This window comes from Melozone crissalis, unplaced genomic scaffold (assembly GCF_028551555.1).
Source record: "Melozone crissalis strain CALT ecotype California unplaced genomic scaffold, PUWL_Pcris_2 ptg000002l_1, whole genome shotgun sequence".
Taxonomy (NCBI): domain Eukaryota; kingdom Metazoa; phylum Chordata; class Aves; order Passeriformes; family Passerellidae; genus Melozone; species Melozone crissalis.
The window spans coordinates 7427562-7446345 of NW_026535780.1; the positions used below are offsets into that span (position 1 = coordinate 7427562).

General features: G+C 39.1%; 1 protein-coding gene across 1 annotated transcript in view; it reads right to left on the reverse strand.

The window, feature by feature from the left end:
* TG (thyroglobulin) overlaps nucleotides 1–18784 on the reverse strand; it is a 148927-nt gene that overhangs the window by 88078 nt on the left and 42065 nt on the right. Inside the window, exons 23-34 of the mRNA XM_054273266.1 lie at nucleotides 16165–16287; nucleotides 14373–14488; nucleotides 13628–13736; nucleotides 12299–12496; nucleotides 10242–10409; nucleotides 9648–9713; nucleotides 8866–8946; nucleotides 6552–6689; nucleotides 5247–5423; nucleotides 4181–4292; nucleotides 3622–3701; nucleotides 1953–2096 (exon numbers count right to left, since the gene is read on the reverse strand). Coding sequence (XP_054129241.1) covers nucleotides 1953–2096; nucleotides 3622–3701; nucleotides 4181–4292; nucleotides 5247–5423; nucleotides 6552–6689; nucleotides 8866–8946; nucleotides 9648–9713; nucleotides 10242–10409; nucleotides 12299–12496; nucleotides 13628–13736; nucleotides 14373–14488; nucleotides 16165–16287 — 1512 coding nt within the window. The remainder of the gene's footprint in view (nucleotides 1–1952; nucleotides 2097–3621; nucleotides 3702–4180; nucleotides 4293–5246; nucleotides 5424–6551; nucleotides 6690–8865; nucleotides 8947–9647; nucleotides 9714–10241; nucleotides 10410–12298; nucleotides 12497–13627; nucleotides 13737–14372; nucleotides 14489–16164; nucleotides 16288–18784) is intronic.

Genomic DNA, 18784 nt, shown 5'->3' on the forward strand with positions numbered 1-18784 from the left:
ATCCAAAAAGTCTTTGAAATTCTGCTTTATGTTCCTTTTTGACAGCTGCAGCTCTGACTATACAAAATCAAATAGGGCATGAACAGGGCTGTGCAGCAGACAGATACACATCAACTTAGCCTGTTATGAAACACAGAGACAGAAGTGCCTTCCTCAAACCAAACTGTGGAATACAGCCACAGACCCTGCATCATGCTAATATCCTACTGCCTGGAGTAAATCACTCCTTCAAATTTGACTCATTTTCCTTTTTAGACTCAGAACCTTTTTGTTCCTTTTCCTGGTTCTCAGGCTCTCAACACACAGCAGAACTGATACAAATTTTTTTCTGTAAATATCTCCATTTGCATAAACATCTGTGCCCTGCTGGGTGGTATGGTGGAAACACATCTGTAGCTCCCTCAATGCATAAGGAAATGTCACTGTCTCTCTTAACATTCCCTACTTTGCATACACCAGGGCTCCTCTTCATCATCTCTCTGTCTGGCACGTGAGAAACAGCCTTTATTTTCTGTTGGTTCTTTGCCAACAAGGGGAAAACAATTCCAAGAAATGGAAATGTATCCAAACCTTTGCTGTCCTTCTTTGCTCCACCTTTCTTTGTTTCACTTTTAGCCCTGTCTGCATCTCAAGTCCCCCTGCCACCAGGATGCTGCCATTGCTTTATCAGGGTGTTTTTCCCTTCCTCTCAGTGCCAGACCCTCAGTCCACCCCTTCCCAGCTTCCAAAATGCTTCCATGCTGTCTCTACCCTTTAACAAGGGCTGTCCCACAAGAGGACATGATGGTTCTGTGGGCACAGGGACAGTGCAAGACTTTAAAAGCTCAACACTAAGTTCATATCAAGATTTATAACACTGAAGTTATAAAGTTATATGAAGTTCATAACACTGAGTGTGAATGAAGGTTTTATTTATCAACACTGTAAAATCAATGTATTGCCACAAAATCTGATCCATCTCTACACTGCTTTAACTGGATTATCTTTCTATCCCATTCCCTGGACAATATATATCCATGCTTTGTGCCTCCTACTCCTCTCAGCTATCAACCCTTCTCTACTCTGCAAGAACTAAGGGTATAATCCAGTATAAAAGCAGAAAAAAGCATTCCTTATTCAAAAATTTTTCCTGATTCTGTCAGCATCACCAGACCTGCCCCCATGGGGGCTCTCAGCTCTGGAGTTGTGTCTGTGTGACCAAGAAACAGGCTGTCCTCCCATAAAGGGAGACAAACTCAGGTGGGCAATTGTTGTCCTTATTCTTTCGGGCATGTGAAATCAGAGATTAACAAAGTAGAACTGTACCTGCCCAAAAGGAATGTGACAAATGAGAAACCCATTTAAAGTTTTCCACAAAGCAGTGAAGCTTTTGTTTCTCCACAGAAAACAAAATTCATCCTGATTAGGAGTGATTTTGATTCCTCCCCAGAAAACAACAAAACATCTCATAACTGCTCTTCTGTTTAAACACCTGATGGCTTCTTGCTGCTTGAAAAACACAGGTCTGCTTTGGAATTTGGTCTTGGTCCTTTCTTTACCAAAACAACCAGAAGGGAATTTTAAATTCTGTAGCAAATCCAAATCTTTTGAGGTTATGCATCCTTATGGATGGTAAAATCCTAAGCCCAGGAGTGAGAAACAAAGAATGATTTCCTGATCAGGACTGCACAGTGAGGCAAAATATATTTAAATTCTGACATTGGCCACAAGATTCTGACAGAATATAAGAAATTAAATTATGCATCTTTGATGTATCACTATTCCTTTTCTATTAAAATGGACATTAAATTCCACCTTTCTTTACTTTGCTCATACTTGTTTGCCATGTCTGCTTGAGGTCCTTGCAAATGGGTCCTACAGCTGGAAGCTGGAATTTTCACACATTGAAGCCAAATAATAAACTTCAATGTGCAGAAACCCATTAGAAAGGTCATGTGTCCTGCATCACTTACCAGGCTTTTGATACCAGCCAAATGGGTGTATTTTGACTTCAGCATCTGGTGAAGTGCAGTTTGAAATGTGCCAAGCACTTCTTGTTTCCTCAGCACAGGTCTGGATTCCAAGGCTGTTCAGAGTCACACACACAATCTTCCCACCTGCCAAGGATGCACATGGGTATAGAAATAAGGAGGAAAATGTTCCTTTTCTAGATAGTGTTGTGAGGAAAAAAAACACAGCATGGTTCCACTGAGTGTTAAGTGAAATTTAACTGACTTAGAAATCAAAGGAAGGAAATACCTGAAATGAGCCAAGTGATTGAAACTAGTGGTGAAAAATCCCACTGAATTCAGTGAGGGAAGGTGAGTACCAGCATTAAAATCCATTATAATCCAAATCACAGAGAATTTCACTGAGCAAAGGTCACAACTCTGAGCAAGGAGCCCTTCCATATTAATGCAATCAAAAATCTGCATGTATTTTGAAACATGTCCCCTACTTACATAAAGATAAAAATTCTTTCAAAGCTCTAGTGTAGATAATTTTGTTCCTGAAAACTATGGAGGGTTTGAAACACAGTTTCATTGAAGATTTCAGCTCATGTTAAAATCACTACTGAAAGTTCTCTTGAATAAATGAGTGCCAAGACTGGATGTCTGAAATGTCATAGATATTCAATATTAATCAGATAAAATAAAAATGGTTCCATTTTACATGTTGGGCACCTTAAATTTTTCTATTTATTTTAGAAGTATTTCAAGAAACTCAAAGTCATATTCAGTTAAGACGTCAAATTTCATATGATTATATGGAGGCATGAAAACTATCAACTATTTTTTATTTGCACATTAATTCTTATCTAAAACACACTGGATTAATTTTATAGGCCATTCACTTTTGACCAAGTGAAAATTTTGTCTGTTCAACAAAAAAAAAAAGGAATTAAAAATATGTCTTTCTGAAGTGTTTCAAATTCCAAAATGCATTATAAAAACAATGCTTTTAATGACCTCAGGGAGAGCTGATTAGCACATGACTCCACCAAAAACAAAGTTACACATTTCAGTGGCCTAAATCTGAATTTGTAATAACATATTAAAATTCATTTCATTGACTTTGAGCTGGGTGGTATTCAAATTCAAACACCAGCTGAAGATTTTTTCCTCAAGCAGAAGACTAAAATTTGGGACCAGAAAAGTTCAGACAGCCAAGGAAGCCAAAAAGCTAAACTGCCCCAGTATATCCACAGACATTATGTGCTTGCATGCACCTAATTTCAGTAATATTTAGGTTTCAGAGTCCTTTAAAAACTGAAAAACTGTCTTTAAAAACTGACATAACATAAAAGGGAAAAAAATCACTAAAAGAAATCAAGCAACAGTTTGGAAGAGAGGTTGATGAATGAGAAAAAAATGGAGTTTTATCAGCTTGAATTTTATGCTGTTGGAGTTCCAGCCTGTTAAGGACTTGTTCTCATGAAGTTTTCTTAATAATTTCTGAAATGTGGAATGTTTCATTGGGCTAAACTCTAGATATGGCTATGGTTACCCAAAAAGCTGCTGAAGAGAGGGGCATGAGATCTGAAAGGGCTTTTAAAGTGCACTTCAGAGCAAAAGAAGGGTAAAATCTGGATAACGCAGAAAGACTGAAGTTATTTTAGAAACAAAACCAGGGGGGAAGTACCTGTCAGCTGGGAGTCATTAAAAAAGCCAAATCCTGTGCAACAGGGGTCAGCATCACACCAACGCTCACACTCAAAAAACCTGGGAAAGGAAAAACATTATCCATGAGAACCTGTAGGGATGCCTTTCACAATAAGGCTGCAGAACCAGTATACACACACACTTCCATACATTTTCCATATGTAGATGAAATTATGCTTGATTAGTATACTTATTAGATTCATCTATTAATTTAGATAATTATTTTGATATCTGCCCTAAAAATATCAGCCTAAATTGATTTGGTATATCATTGTTAAGGGATTTAACAGGCCAACTGGTAATTAGTAGCATTATAAGTAAGAATTTTCATGTCTATAATTAATAATTATATAGATTATTATTTATAACTCAATTATAAATCTCCTTTAAACCATATGTTATCTTTTCTTCATTAAATACTCTCAAACAATGCAATTCTTCGATCAATACATCTGATTTCCCGTATCTGCATAACACAGCCTTGGAATTCCAGACATGGTTAAAATTCCAAGGAGAACAAAGGAACTTTCATGTCCTACCCATCTGAAACAGCTTTTCTGCTCATGTCAGTCTTATTCCTCACTGAGATTCCTGTTACTTTCTGGAATGGTACACGTGTGTAGAAGCTCTTCACAGAACTTTGAAGAGTCACTGGAAAGAAAAAAGAAAAACAAAATTGGAATAATCAGTTTAACTTTGTTGTATACAAAAACTGGCCAAGTAATCAAATGATAGGGGTCCAGTCTGTGCTTTTATGCTGAGCTCTCATTGATTAAAAGATAGTTTAATGCTATCACAGAAAATTCTGATTGTTAAGCCTGAAGATGAATAAAAAATGACTGGGTGAAGTCTCTGAAAGATTAGCAAATTACATTACCAAGGAAAGACTTCCAGCCAGGCCTTTTGTTGCTGAGACCTGTTGATGCTACTTCTTCCACAAGGCCTTAAACTGGGATACAGCTCCAGACTGGAAGACTCCAGTGTGCTCATGCATTATTCAGCCCCTGCTGCCCTTTGGGCTCCCCAAAATGACATGATTGAATAGCTCAGTTCAGTGGACCTTTACATTTGTCACAGCAAAATTACATGTTCCTGTGAAAACAGGCTTGTTTGTCCAGCTTTCTTTCATGTGCCCTATGAGAAAAACATTGAACTTCCCAAGTATCCAAAGAGCAAAGGTTAAAATTCACATCTATAGCTCTGCATTTGCTAAAAGATAGTTAAAGCAAAATAAGAATTACACTCAGTGCTTTCAGTTTTTGCATTATTTAGCTACTGTAGAAATTTTAATGGTAGATTGTGACATTCCAATGACATTCCTATTTCACCCATATAGAAAGGGCTAAAAACTGATATACAAATTTGAGATTTGGCCTCTCTGACTTGGGAATGGCTGAGGACAGAGTGAAATTCATGGTTGGTATCTTTCCATTCTGAATTGAAAATGAAAAACCCTATCCCAACCAGCCTGACCTTCCCTTGCACCATCACATCCCAAGACTCATTTATACATGCAGACTTTTTATCTCAGAACCAAGAGCCAAAAGACTGGCTTGCATTCCCAGGGTTAGAGCAGACATTATACATCCAAACATCAAAACTTGCCTATTTTATGGTACAGTGTCTGTGGCTGCCAGGGTAGCACAGTTGCACAGTTTCCTGGTATTTGGTTGATGCTGCTGTCACAAATCTGTGCCTCTGGATAGAGGGTACACACGAAGTATTTGTCTGTGGCACTTCGCAGATCTGCCATTCGACAGAACTCTTCCTCTTGAGCACAACCTGGGAAGCAAAGTCATGAGAAGTTACACACAAAAGGGTTCTTTTCCCTCTCTGCTCCCCTTCATGTTTTCAGAGCAAAGCTATCCATCAGAAAACAACTAAAAGGGAGAATTTCAATATTATCCTCCTAATCTGCAAATTAATTAATTTAATTAATGTAAAGTGCAAGAGAAAGAGGGACACATTCTGGCCCCAGTGGCACTGAAGAGCAAGTTTACCTGAAGAGCACAGTAAAGGAGCTCCAGCACAGCTACTTGGAGAGATAAATTCCCCAGCTGTTACAAGCATTACTCCAGTGCGTTGGTTCTCTATAATATTTTAATTAATAAATATATCTTTCTTTTTTAGTAAATCTGACATACAAATTGTATAATCATAAGAGAACTCTGCATCAGTCACGGTCTCTCACAAATAAAAAGGACAATAATGTCTACAATGTCTCAATAAGTTTTTCCAAAAATATTTCTGAAGCATTCAAGCATCACACAAAATTAAACATAACTTTCTTAGAATCAACTATTCAAGACATTTGCTCACAGCAATTTGTTCTGAAGTTTGTCCCAGGGTAAGAGCACACTTTCAGAAAAGAAGCAAAGCTGTCAAACCCATTTCTTAATTACCATGGCAATGGCTCCTATAACATGTGTGTCAATGCTTAATTTTAAACAGGAATAGCTCTACTGACTTCTTACAGGGATTGTGCACTGCTTAGTACTCTTAGTTCTGACTTCCTGGTAGAGCTAGAAACTCTTCTCCATTTACTGCATCAAAATATAATTTATCACTAACCCAAATTATCTGCATTTTACCTTCTTTTACCACTACTCCACCTCCCTGTTTGGAGTGGTACACTTCAAGAACAGCAGGGCATTGCCCAAGCTGTACCTTTTACCTTTCTTGCCCATGACAGGGGCACCGTGATGGTGAATTATGGGCACCCTTTCTGCCATGGCAGGCAAAGACTGTAAGGAATAAACAAACATTGACAATTCCCATTAAAATTTTAGAAGTTGTCTACAAAAAATACCCCAAAGTCTAAAGCTTTTACTCAATATTATTGTAACACCTGTTAAAAGACTTTATCTAGTTATTAACCCCTGCAGAATAGCAGTCCCCATGATGCCTTACGTGTGAGACACCACAGCAGAGCTTCCTCAGTTGAGTACTTCTGCCTGAAGATCCAATACTGCTGGTAAGGGAGGGAGTAGTTCTGGTCACTTTGTATCTGGCTGTTGTCCATTAGGTAGAAAAGATCCTTTGTGGAATCTGAGATACAAGCAAACAAAGAATCCCACAAAAAAATTAACTATCATCTGGAATTAATTAAATTTATTTATATATAAAATTCTGCATTTCTCAGTAAAATACAGCTGCAATCATTTTGTAGGGCTAGAATCCACCAAAGTCTGCTTTTAATAACAGAATTGTCCACCCACAGTGACTCTCCTGTAGGCAGTGTCTCCTCAGTGAGCTGCACTGTACAAAATAGCACTGCACTGTACAAAATAGACTGTTTCCAACACCCAAAAACTAGATGAGAATTCCTGCTCCTAGAAATTAGAGGGTTTGCTCTACTCTGTCATGTGACACAATATCCTAACAGTGAAGTATGAGGGTTCAGAGGATGTTTGTAATTCCTTAATTTATGTTTTGTTAATTCAGAATAGAGCAGTTTCCTTACATTCCCATGAGAATCTTTTACACCTCTCAGTCTAAAAAGTTTTCTTGACAAGCTTAATACCTATTTCAGTCATTTAGGCTCATTTCTCTGAATTTATGCTCCCACAGACCACATTAAATAACTAATTTCTGTCACCTGCTTGTGAACTTTAGGCATGTATGCAGTGATTTATATCTCCTGAGCTCCCTCTGAAACAATCAATCACAGCTATTTTCTTGTTCCCAAATTCATCCCCTTAAATAAGGGTCCAGTATTAAAAGAAATGGACACTCTTCACTGATCTCTTGAAAATTTCTTCATAAACACTTTCTTATTTATCAAATATCATCAGCAGATCTCATCCCCAGTTCCAACATTGTGAGACTTTGTGAGACTAAATCTCACATGCAGTGAAATATTCAGACAATAATGAAAACAAGAAGTAAAGCCATGCTGATGATTGCTGTTGAAGTGCAGAAGCACCTGCTGGCATGCTGAAAATGCACTGTAGTTTTGACTTTTCTATCAGAAACTAGAAAAGATATGTTACTTTGTGTTTTACAAATGATTATCAAGTGATAACAGCTCTGTAGACATTTTCACAGATGCATTCATGACTTCCTAGAAAAGGTAACCTATAATTCCTGTTACCCCTCAGGTCGTAACTTCAACCTTCAGTTTCTCTTGAACAGCTGGTGCCAAGACTAAGATTTAGGGAAGGAGGTAAAACCGCATTCCTTGCATAACTGCAGGTTTTAATGATATCATCAGCCCCAGCAAGGTAAATGGAGAACCCTGAGGGCTGCACTCATGCCTTGGCAGGTAAATGCAAGATAATTCAACCACTATAGTAAATGCATTTTTTTTTTCTCTTTCTTTTTAAATCTAAACTTAAAATACCCCTAACTGTATAGGAGCTCTGCTAGGTAAATGGGCATTTTTAGTTTTTTAATTAGTTTAGTTTACTTTCCTTTTAAATACCATGAGCAATTCACTTCCTTTTAGGATTTTGCACATATTAAATTATGTGCTCAGACACTCATCAAGGCTCATCAGCAAAGATTCTAATTCATTAAAAATGAATCAAGGTGCTCTCAGCAAACTCCACTGCTCACTTTCTCTTAGGATTATAGTGCTGAAGGCCCCAATGAACTCTAGTAACTTCCTACAAATTATTTTGGACCTATACATGACTTCATATAACAAAGAGCAAACCCTGGAATAACAAAGGAGCTAAGAGAACTTCACAGGTCCCTCACTGTCATCATGCATGGAAGAAACACTTGTGATTATGTTTCATCCTGGGTTTCTCTATGCCCTGTATTTACAATCATACTGCCAGTAGCAGTAAAGAAGCCCAGATATCCAGGCCAAGGATTTCATTCCCGGGCTTATGTGAAATTCTTTTTCTCAGTCAAATAGTATTTCCCATGACTCTTCAGCTCAGTAAATCTAAAAGAACAAGTTTCACACTGAACATTTTAACACCTTAATTTCCAGCCTATTCTGGCAAAGGTAAGAATCATAAAGCCAGGCCTACATGTTGAACATCTTTCTCAAAACCTGTATCAAGCATCCTGCTTCAGAGAAATCCTCTGGAATTTACAATACCCATACCATAATATATATATATATATATGTTCATTTTATATATATAGGTTCATATATATATATATGCACACACACACATATATATAGCAATATATGATATTTTCTGGTTGAATTCTGCACCCTGTCCCTGCTCTCTTCTGTTGCCTGCTCTGTCTGCTATTGCTCTAATACCTGATAACACCACATCATCCTTTGTCTCCAAGGCAGCAGCCTCACAGAGAGAGGTTTTCATCCGGGTGGCCACATCAGAGTCTGGAATGAAACAGGAATCAAAGAGCAGAGTAATTCCCTTTATCTTTCTTTCACAAGACAAAATAATCCTCAGCTCCCAAAACTGAACAAATAAATCAAGTGCACCACCTAGGAAAATTCCTTTGGCAGTTCCTCCAAATGTTGAATCAAGAATGAGTAAACCCATCTCTGCACAGCTCTGGGGAGCACCTAAACCCAAATGCATTGTTTGGATGAAAAAAGTAAACGCCGCATCCACAGCCACTCTGCATTCAGTCACAGCCCTCTGAAGGCTTTGTGCACTTATAAAGCACAAATTATTATTACAAATCATTTATGCAATTCCTGCCATGTACATGGTGAGATTCAGAAAGAAAAATATCCAATTATTCTGCTAATAAACATAACCCATGTAATTTGGCATAAAGTGCCAAATTATTATAGCATTGGAGACTGATGGGACAAAGGCAGGTGTCTTCATGATATTGTTTTCAAGGATACTAAAATTATCTCAGACACAAGATTTTACCCAAATTTCATGAAACTGGCAGTAGAAGAATTACTCCAGATTACACATCCCTGCCCAAATAGGCTTCTCAGTTGTGTCTTAATTTGGATAGCTTGCAATGAAGTGACAATGACATTTCCATAATAGAACTGACTTCTGCCACACCCTACAGTTCATCGTAAATATTTTTAAGAAATTCTGTGAGATAATTTACCTCTCCACAGGTAAATTTCCTGGTAGGTAGTGAAATTTCTTTCTGCCTCTTCCATCAACTGAGAAGCTAATAAAGAAAAAATTTTGTTAGAACAACTGTTTAAATTAAACATGTTTTTTCAATGCTCAGAAATTGCATAGAAAACACATCACTAAACTATGCATCACTTTGATAACAATATAAAAGTCTAAGGAAGAAGGTCACAGGTGTTATGGGGATAGTCTGGGTCTAGGGTGCCAAACTTTACTCAATTTCCTATCATTGCTTTTACCATGTAGGTCTGAACATCTCCCTTTTTATCTTTGCTACAGACTCTACCTTTCTTTCAGATTATTGGCTTGGATCTGCCTGAATTAAATGCTGTAGGTATTACAGAGTGATATATTAAACACAGTCTCAACTTTCATTAATATTCATGTGGCAAAATGTGAGAGGTTCATTTATCCATCAATACATCCAGCCAGAGAATTCTTATTCTCTTGTGATATGGACTTACTTGATAAAAGCATTGGAGGACAAGGGCAGGGTAGTGAATAAGACAGTGTCTATACAACAATTAAGGAGAACTGATGTAAATTGAGGTAAGTCACTTACATCCACTGAACACTTGTCCTCCCAGGGTGAAAGAAAACCTCTTCTCCTTCTCATTATAGCTCACACCTTTACATATCTCTCCCATGACTGAGGCTGATGTTGGACTCCATCCTTTGGCATTGCAGATCAGCACATCTGGGGAGCTCAGCAAACTGCACAGAATGGTATCTGGGGCAGGAAAAGACACAGCTGCATCACTGCACTGAGGCTTTGCACCTACCCAAGCCCCCCAGAACTTTCTCTAAGTTTCAAATGAACCAGCGTCACTGAGAGAGGTACCCTTCAGTATTAATACCAAAAAAAACCCAAAAAAACCCTAAATAAGCAAATTAGATTCATATGTTCAAATTTGAATGCTAAGGTTAGCTACTCATACCCAAATTAAACATTTATAGCCTGGTTTTTTAGGGATTTCAGGCACATACTCTTATCACCTAATAAAATATTACTATTTTCTGATAATATCCAACAAGGTTCTTAGCCCTTCATAGCACCACAGAGACACATCCAATCCTTTGATGGTCCTAAAATCTCAGGTTCTGAACCAAAAAAAAAGCACTTATATATTTTTATTGCAATGGTTTCCTGAACTGGTGCCTGATTTCAGCCATCCCAGGCCTGAGTCTCCCCAGCTTTGGGGACCAGTGTGTTTAAGGCCACAGGTTCTTGCATCAAAAATTACCATAAATTCTAGACAATACTCAGCTCTTGTTTTGCACTTGGTGTCACAGCTCAGGCATTTCTAAGGTTTTACAATGCCCTCTCTAGTTTGTTTTTATGGACTGGGTACACAAGATATTGAATATGTTACCTTTCTCTTCTTTTTCCTTTTTTTTTTTTTAAGTAAAATGTCAGTCCAAGTAATGCATTTACCTATGGAACTGATCCAAATCGTCACCCTAACCAAAGAGATATTCACCTACTAGACTCACAAGTAGAGAGAACCCAAAATTTGATTGTAAATGTATAGAGAAATGGATGTTACAAGACCATCTAGAATACTGTGATGAAAAAAGGAAAAAGAAAAAAGAGAGATGCCAAAACAGAGAATAATTTTCTGGAAATATTTTCTTGAAAACTTTCACAGATAATTTGTGACAGATTTTCACAGATTTTCTTAAATCTAGGATTAGTTTCCACTCCAAATTCTTGAAGTGCTTGTCATCTATCAGCCACTAGCATGTGCCTAGATTTCACAGAATCATAGAATATCCTGAGTTGGAAGAGACCCACAAGAATCATCAAGTCCACCTCCTGGATGTTGATAGAGCTTGTCTTTAAATCCTTGAGGCATGCCATTTAAAACTTCACATATCCTACAGGAAATGCATCTCCAGGAGGAAAGTGAGCTCAGTACTATGTGAGCTTGAAACTAAACTGCAAAAATTAGGCACTGGCATAAAGTCCTTGAACTTGTTGGCAAAAATCTGGTTGTGCCAAAGTCCCACCTCTGCCAGACTCCATCCATCCCACTACTACTTGCTCCCCTAGACAGACATCCACACCTGGGAGACTTTAGCATTTCTGTGTGCAATAATAGAACATAAATCTGTCAAGCATCCTTTTTTTCCTGCTCTTAGAAGGAAGCTGATTTTCATTTGCACCACAAAAACTCTGTCTGGAGGCACCTTCTCAGTTCCTGCATCAGCTGAAAGGCACCAACTTCTGGTAACCAAGTTGTCTATGTATGGAGAGAGGTGTCTTCAGAACAATTTGTCTCATCCAGATGGAGATGTCACACACACAGAGAACAGGCTGAGTTGGAAGAGACCCACAAGGATCCCTGAGTCCAATTCCTGGCCCTGCACAGAGTCCCACCATGCTCCCAAGAGCATTGCCCAAACACTGCTGGAACTCTGTCAGGCTTTTCCCTTCAAAATGCCCATTTTTGTTCCAAGAGCACGTTGCTACCTCAGGTCTTGGGCATTACTCAAACCTTCCCAACACCAAAGAAAAGTCAGTGATGTAGAGACAGGTATGGTGCAGAGGTGGGTGCACGGTGTCCAACAATGACTCCTGCTCATTCAGCACTGCTTTCCTGGGCAGGCAGGCAGTACCTGCATCCAGCAGGAGCTGGCTCAGGATGAACCCATCACAGCAGGAGTCCTGGCTGCACTCCTGCCTGCAGAGCAGCTGAGCATCAGTCAGGGATGTGCTGGCTGCTGGGAGCACGAGGGAGCGGTACACGCCCGACAGAACATTCTGGAAGCCAGTCCTCTCAAAGGCCTTCAGTCCAGAGGAGCTGAATTCTGGTCCTGGGGAGACACAAAGGGAAAGGAGCTCAAGGGGAGCTCAAGGAATATTTTTGAATTGCCTGCAGACAATTCAGTTTTAAAAGTCTTTTTCTGGGTTTTGAGTTTCAGAAGCAAGATAAGATCATCAAATGACATGGTGCCATTATTCCTGAGTAGCTGGTTGTAATGCACTGCCAGCAAAGAGCTCCTAAACTGATCTATGCCGTAAGGTTGATAATATTCCACCTTCAAGCACTCAGTTACACTGTTAGTAACACCCAGATCAAAATGAAACAAATTTATCCCATTTAAAAAGTAAAATGTGTCATTTGGCCAGCATGGCTGCATCTGCAATTAAGACTTCTTCTAAATAGGAGGGCATCATTCATAGAATTTTGGATCCAGAAAACTAGAATAGATCTGGCATTTAAAAGATTATACCAATCACGACTAGCTCAGGGGACTTGATTTATTTTCAGGTGAGACTTAGATCTTTTATTTTTTATTAACATTAATAAATAGTGCCTCAGAGGTTTGGATAGAAGTAAAAAGAACATGGTAAAACCAAAGAGTTTTGACTCAAACCCTGCAGCATTTGATTATCTTGCTTCCAGTTTGGCATGACAATTAAAGCTGGACACACAATGTCTGTGGTGCTGTCAGCTTCACTCAGGCCATAAATAAATAAATAAATTTTTTCTCATGCATTCATTAGTTCAGCTGAAATATTTTGGGATTCATGGAGAGCTGTTTACTTCTTGGCTGATGTATTACTAGAACAATATTCACATGCAAAAGTAAAGTGAAGTTAAATTATGTACAGGCTGGTCATTAATAATGCCTTATGTATTCAAATAACAAACTGCTTAGTTAAGAGAAGTCATAACAAAAATACACGGGATAGATTTTGAGTTTTTATGGGACTAGTTGCTGGCAAAAATCATCAAAATGGCTCACAAAAGTATTCCTAATTTCTAGGGATCAAGATATGAAAAAAAGATTTGTTGAAGTTTCTGGACTGTCACTAAATGTTGACCTCTTTAAAGTATTGTGTCTTCTTAAACAAAGATGCTCCCAAATTTAGTCCTGTACAGAAGCAACTACCATCTTGGACACAGAGTCAGAGTTAGGTGAGGGATTCACATCTGGTACCTCTCTTCAAAAAGGCCATCAGGGCATCTCCCTCTGGGTTCCTGACACGCAGAAAGCAGCTGAGGCCACTGATGCTGGTGGCAGCAGGGTTCCCCAGGACACCTTGCACCTGAGACAGAAAACAGGCAAGCAAAATAAATGCAACCTAATGGATTTCCTCTCCTAAAATACATTTTCTTTATTAAGAAACTAATGGGGAGCAATGAGCAACACAAAGGTTATCACAGCACAACTCCATGTGGACATTTTTTAGTCTTTCTCATACAGACAATTTTTACACAATCCAGCTGATATCTCATCTCCTCAATGCCACATTGCTGTTTAAAATAGTGACTAGGAAAATAGCACAGTGATAAAGAGCACACAGTTCAAACCCTGGGCTACAGGAAGGAACTCAGAAAGTAGGATTGTTTCAGGTGGCCTGATTACTGACCTGGCTACTTCTAGTTTGGACTATCCAGATTAACCCTCTTTTTAAACCAACCTGATATCCTATCTGCAGATGCTCAGCATGATTTAGGGAAAACAGTGCTGGGTGATGTTTCAAACACTGAGGTGTTCAGATGTCATTTTTGGAAACATCTGGGTGTAGCTGCTTTACCAGTTTGCAGGGATTCATCACTGCCATGGGGAAGAGCAATGTCCAAGGGGTCAGGTGACAACCTGCATTTCTTCTGTGATCTTTACTTACATTGGACACACAGCACTGTGATAAACATATATTTTTAAATATGATCATTCTTACCAATCCAGAGGTGGTGCAGTTGAAGTTGGCATCAGCAGCACTGTATAACTCACAGAGCACTTCAGTACCAGCAGGAGTTACAATTGCAAAGCCACAGGCATCTTCCCTCTCACAGCCTGAAAAACAGGAAGGAAATTTTAGGTTTCCAAGCACCTCACATGAAAATTTGCTACAAATTCCACAGTTTACTGCTACTTATGAAGATTTCCTTATGTCTATCATACATGAATTTAATTAGCCAAATGAACTTTAGTACTCAACTACTTTAGTAGAGAATTAAGGACTTTAAATTTAATTAAATTAATGCAGAAAGTTGTTCATTACCTGATGATATAAACAGCTGAGACAGGTCTGACCACACACCCAAATACTTAAAGTCTGCTGACAATTTTGCTTGAGGCAGGACTCTCATGAACCACTTTGCCAGCACATCACACCTGCCTGATACAGTAACCCCATGGCAAGGAGGTTGTGACAAATATCAGAGTGATAGGAAGGAGGGAAACCTCTAATTTCAAACTCTTCAATCATGCTGGCTGCCCCTGCAGCAATCCTCTGGCCTCTGTAAGGGAGAAAGAGCCATCCCTGGCCAGTTTAAGGGAGAAAAAGCCATCCCCTCCAGATTTAGGGGAAGATCCTTCTGCCCTTACACATTCACCATTAACTTAATGCCACAGCTCTGCTCCTAGCCCAGGTGAAACACTTTCCAAATCTTTAGTACAAAATCAACCACCTTAGATCAAAACATCAGCTGAAATGCAAGCTCAACTATCTCACCTTAGAGGGATAGATTAACCCTCCTCCCTGAATGAGAACTTCAGCAGTAATATTTTCTAGTTGTGCCACCATTTATTTACATAACTTACAAAGAAAACACAGCTATGAGATGGAACCAGATAGGTTGGCAGAGGGGCATGATTTCCTCCCCAGCTCTCTCAGTTCAGTGTCTTGCTTTTGAAGATATCAATTTTCAGGGGAAGGTGCAAGAAATCTTAAAATTATAGAGCCAGGATGAGGTCATGAAGGAAAATCATCCTAGTAATAAAAGGCTTCACATATTCAGTTCTCAGTATGAGAGGTGATTGCTCCAACTAGACCATAGCATATGACACACAGCCACTGATTTGTCAGAATTTTAGACATCTCTATTACTGCAGAGAGCTTTTATTTTGAACATGTCCCTCTGCCTCCTTTCATAGCCTGAGCTTTAGGAGACACAAGGTAAGACTGACTCAAAGCACCCTGAAAGCAGTTTGCTGATTCCTCTGGGTTCTAGGTGATTCTGAACTAACTTACACTAGATGCAATATAGTAGATAAGCTGCAAAAACTGGCAGAGGAATATCTCTGAACTCCTTATAATGCCCTTCTGATGTATGCAATGATGATTATTCCAATTTATGTGCCAATCAGATAATTTTTGAAGAGGTAAAAGCTGTCTTTTCATATGTTCTGAACACCTAATTCTTCTTTTGTCTACACATCTGCACAGTCTGATGAATGTTTCCTGGTTTAAATCTCAGTTCTCACTCATATTGCAAACTACATCAACTGGCTTTAAAGTCAGATGACTTGTCTGAAGTAGTGTGTAAAGTCAGAAGACTTCTTTCTGAAAGAAACATCAATCTCCTCCCTGAACCAAGGCCACCAAAAGTTGTAAATATCTTGCAGTTAATTAGTGAGAAACTGCAGAATATATATTTCATCCAGGAACTTAACTATAAACTCACATGAAAATATAATTATTTGCCACAATTATTAGTGTTGCCTCTACAGGCAACACTTTTTCTCACCTGAAATACATTGAAAATATGTGCTTTGCAGGTCTCCCCCAAATGACTGGGACTGAAGAATTTGAGCTTCTTCTGGTCCATAAATCAGGTTGGAGGCAGGAACTCTTTCAAATTTTCTGAGCACTAAAACAAAGACAACAAAAAACCCCAACCAAGTAGTATTATCAGTTTCCATGCTGCAAACAAAGACGTTAGGTAGAAATTAAGCTTGAAGAATTCTGTGGGGAAAGGGGTTTGCTCATTAAATGATGTACCATAACCTCACAGATAATTTGGGAGACAGATGGCGTGAGGGTAGAATTTCTGCTTTGGAATAAAAAGTTTCACAAGATGTTTTAAAAACCAGTTAGCCAGGAGTGGGTTGGGATTTTACTTTTCAGTGAGGCTTCTCTTCCAGCAGCAGACCTGCCATCTCTCATTACTTGTTCAGGGCATTGAACCAACTATTGAGTCAAAGGGGAAACAAACTTTCTCCAATCAGACACAGGAACAAGAGCCAGCTCCAGCAGCACTTGGTTAGGCAGGAAATCCAGAAACACAACAGCCTGATCTCAACTGTGGGAAATAGTAAAGGTAAGAAGATTTTCAGAAAGCTGGGAAAAGCAGGCATTAGAAACAGAAAGAGCAGAGAAATTAGAACTAGCTGCAGCTGCAAAGTCTGAAAGTAAAAAAAGTTACAATAGTACAGCAAGCAAGACATGAAACAATAGCTTGAGTTTTGGGCTTGGCTAAGATAAACCTTAAGAGTGCAGAAAAATATGCTTAGCAAGACAGTAGAAGGTTTTAAGCTTAAGAATGAAATATTGTGTATTGTTAATAGAAAGCAGACAAGCAAGCATTGTGTGAAGCAGGTGAACATGTGCTTTTAGTGATTGGCTAGAACAACTGTCTGCAAGCTTTAGCAATGGGCTATTGACTAGAAAGTTCTTAAAATGTTCTGTAACAAAGAAATCTTTGGCTGTTGCTAGCAGTAAGTGAGCTTTTGTCATTTTTCTATTGTCTCAGCCATGTAATGAGGCTGATGCTGCAATAAAAGCTCAAGGAATGTACCCCAGCAGTCCAGTTCTGTTTGTGAAAAGAGAAAACTTCCCAACACACCCACTGACTTCAGCCCCAAGACTATATGCAATCCAGTATGTCCTACATGCTGCTTTATTACTCCTCCACTCCACTTTTCACACCTGACTGTCACTTTACTGACTAAACCATTTACCTGCCCCCTCTGCACTGGACCTGCCCATGTGAGGAGTCTGACAAGCAGCACTGTTCACACACTGGGAAAAGCTCACGGGGTCTAGAGATGGAAACCCCAAAGGTCACTAAATGGGGTGAAAATCCAGGCTCCAGAAGGTTTGGCCCTGTCTGTGCCCTGCAGAGGGTTACAGGCTGGTGAGAGGACACACAGGGCCACCACCACCCTTCTGAGGCTGCTGCTACCTCTATTACCATGGGATTGGGCACAGTGTATCCACAGGTTGATGTACCAGTGCCACAGGCATATTTTCTGAAAAATCCTTTTGCTGGGATTTTTCTCCTGAGAAGTTGAGGCCTCAGAAATGAAATGCAAACAATAAATATCTGCTGCTGTGGAATGCAACAGGTGCATCTTTGATTGGTCTCATGTGGTTGTTTTTAATTAATGGCCAATCACAGTCCAGCTGGCTCAGACTCTGGTCAGTCACAAGATTTTATTATCATTCCTTTCTATTCTTTTCTAACCTTCTGATGAAATTCTTTCTTCTATTATTTTAGTGTAGTTTTAATATATCATTTTCTTTTAATAAAATATATATAATAAAATAATAAATCAGCCTTCTGAAACATGGAGTCAAGATTCTCATCCCTTCCCTCATCCTGGGACCCCTGTGAACATCACCACACACCAGCACATTTGAGAGAGCACAGCTCACCCTGCCCATGGCAGGGGCTTGGAAGTAGAGGATCTTTAAGATCCCTTCCAACCCAAGCCATTCTGTGACTCCATGACACATTGTTGCTGTGTTTATAAAGAGTCATAAATGAATTTTCAACAGTCATAAATATTTGTGGTGACATCTTCTAGCATGACCCACAAAACCAAGCACAACTATCTACAACTGCTACATCCTGCACAGAGTCAGAAATACCCAAGCAGAAAGGGTCATGGTAACAGGAGAATTAAGATCCTGAGTCCTCTCTGCAGAGAAACATCCTAACAACCCAATGATTGAGAGCAACAGAGGCTTTCACCTCATGTTCATAACTGTGATCAGTCTCTGAGTATGCTCAGAGGAAAAAAAGTTATTTTAACTGAAGATAATTTTGCAACCTCTTCACAGCTGAGGACTTTACTTTTCACACTCCTTCCACTGATCACACTTATCATAAGACATTGCCTAATTCAAAGCACACCATGACATCAGTTTCTAAACAGAATATTCCATTAAATTTAATACCAATCATATGATGAGCAAATAAAAATTCTGGGAAAAAGCTTTGAGGCTGGGAGGTGTAATTAGACCTTACTGCAGGCAGTCTGGGGACTGTTTGATACATGACTTTCTTTGTTTTTTCAAGTTTTTCGTCCTTGAAAACCAGCATTTTGCAGCTGTATTCAGGCAGAAGTAACCTCTTCCAGCCT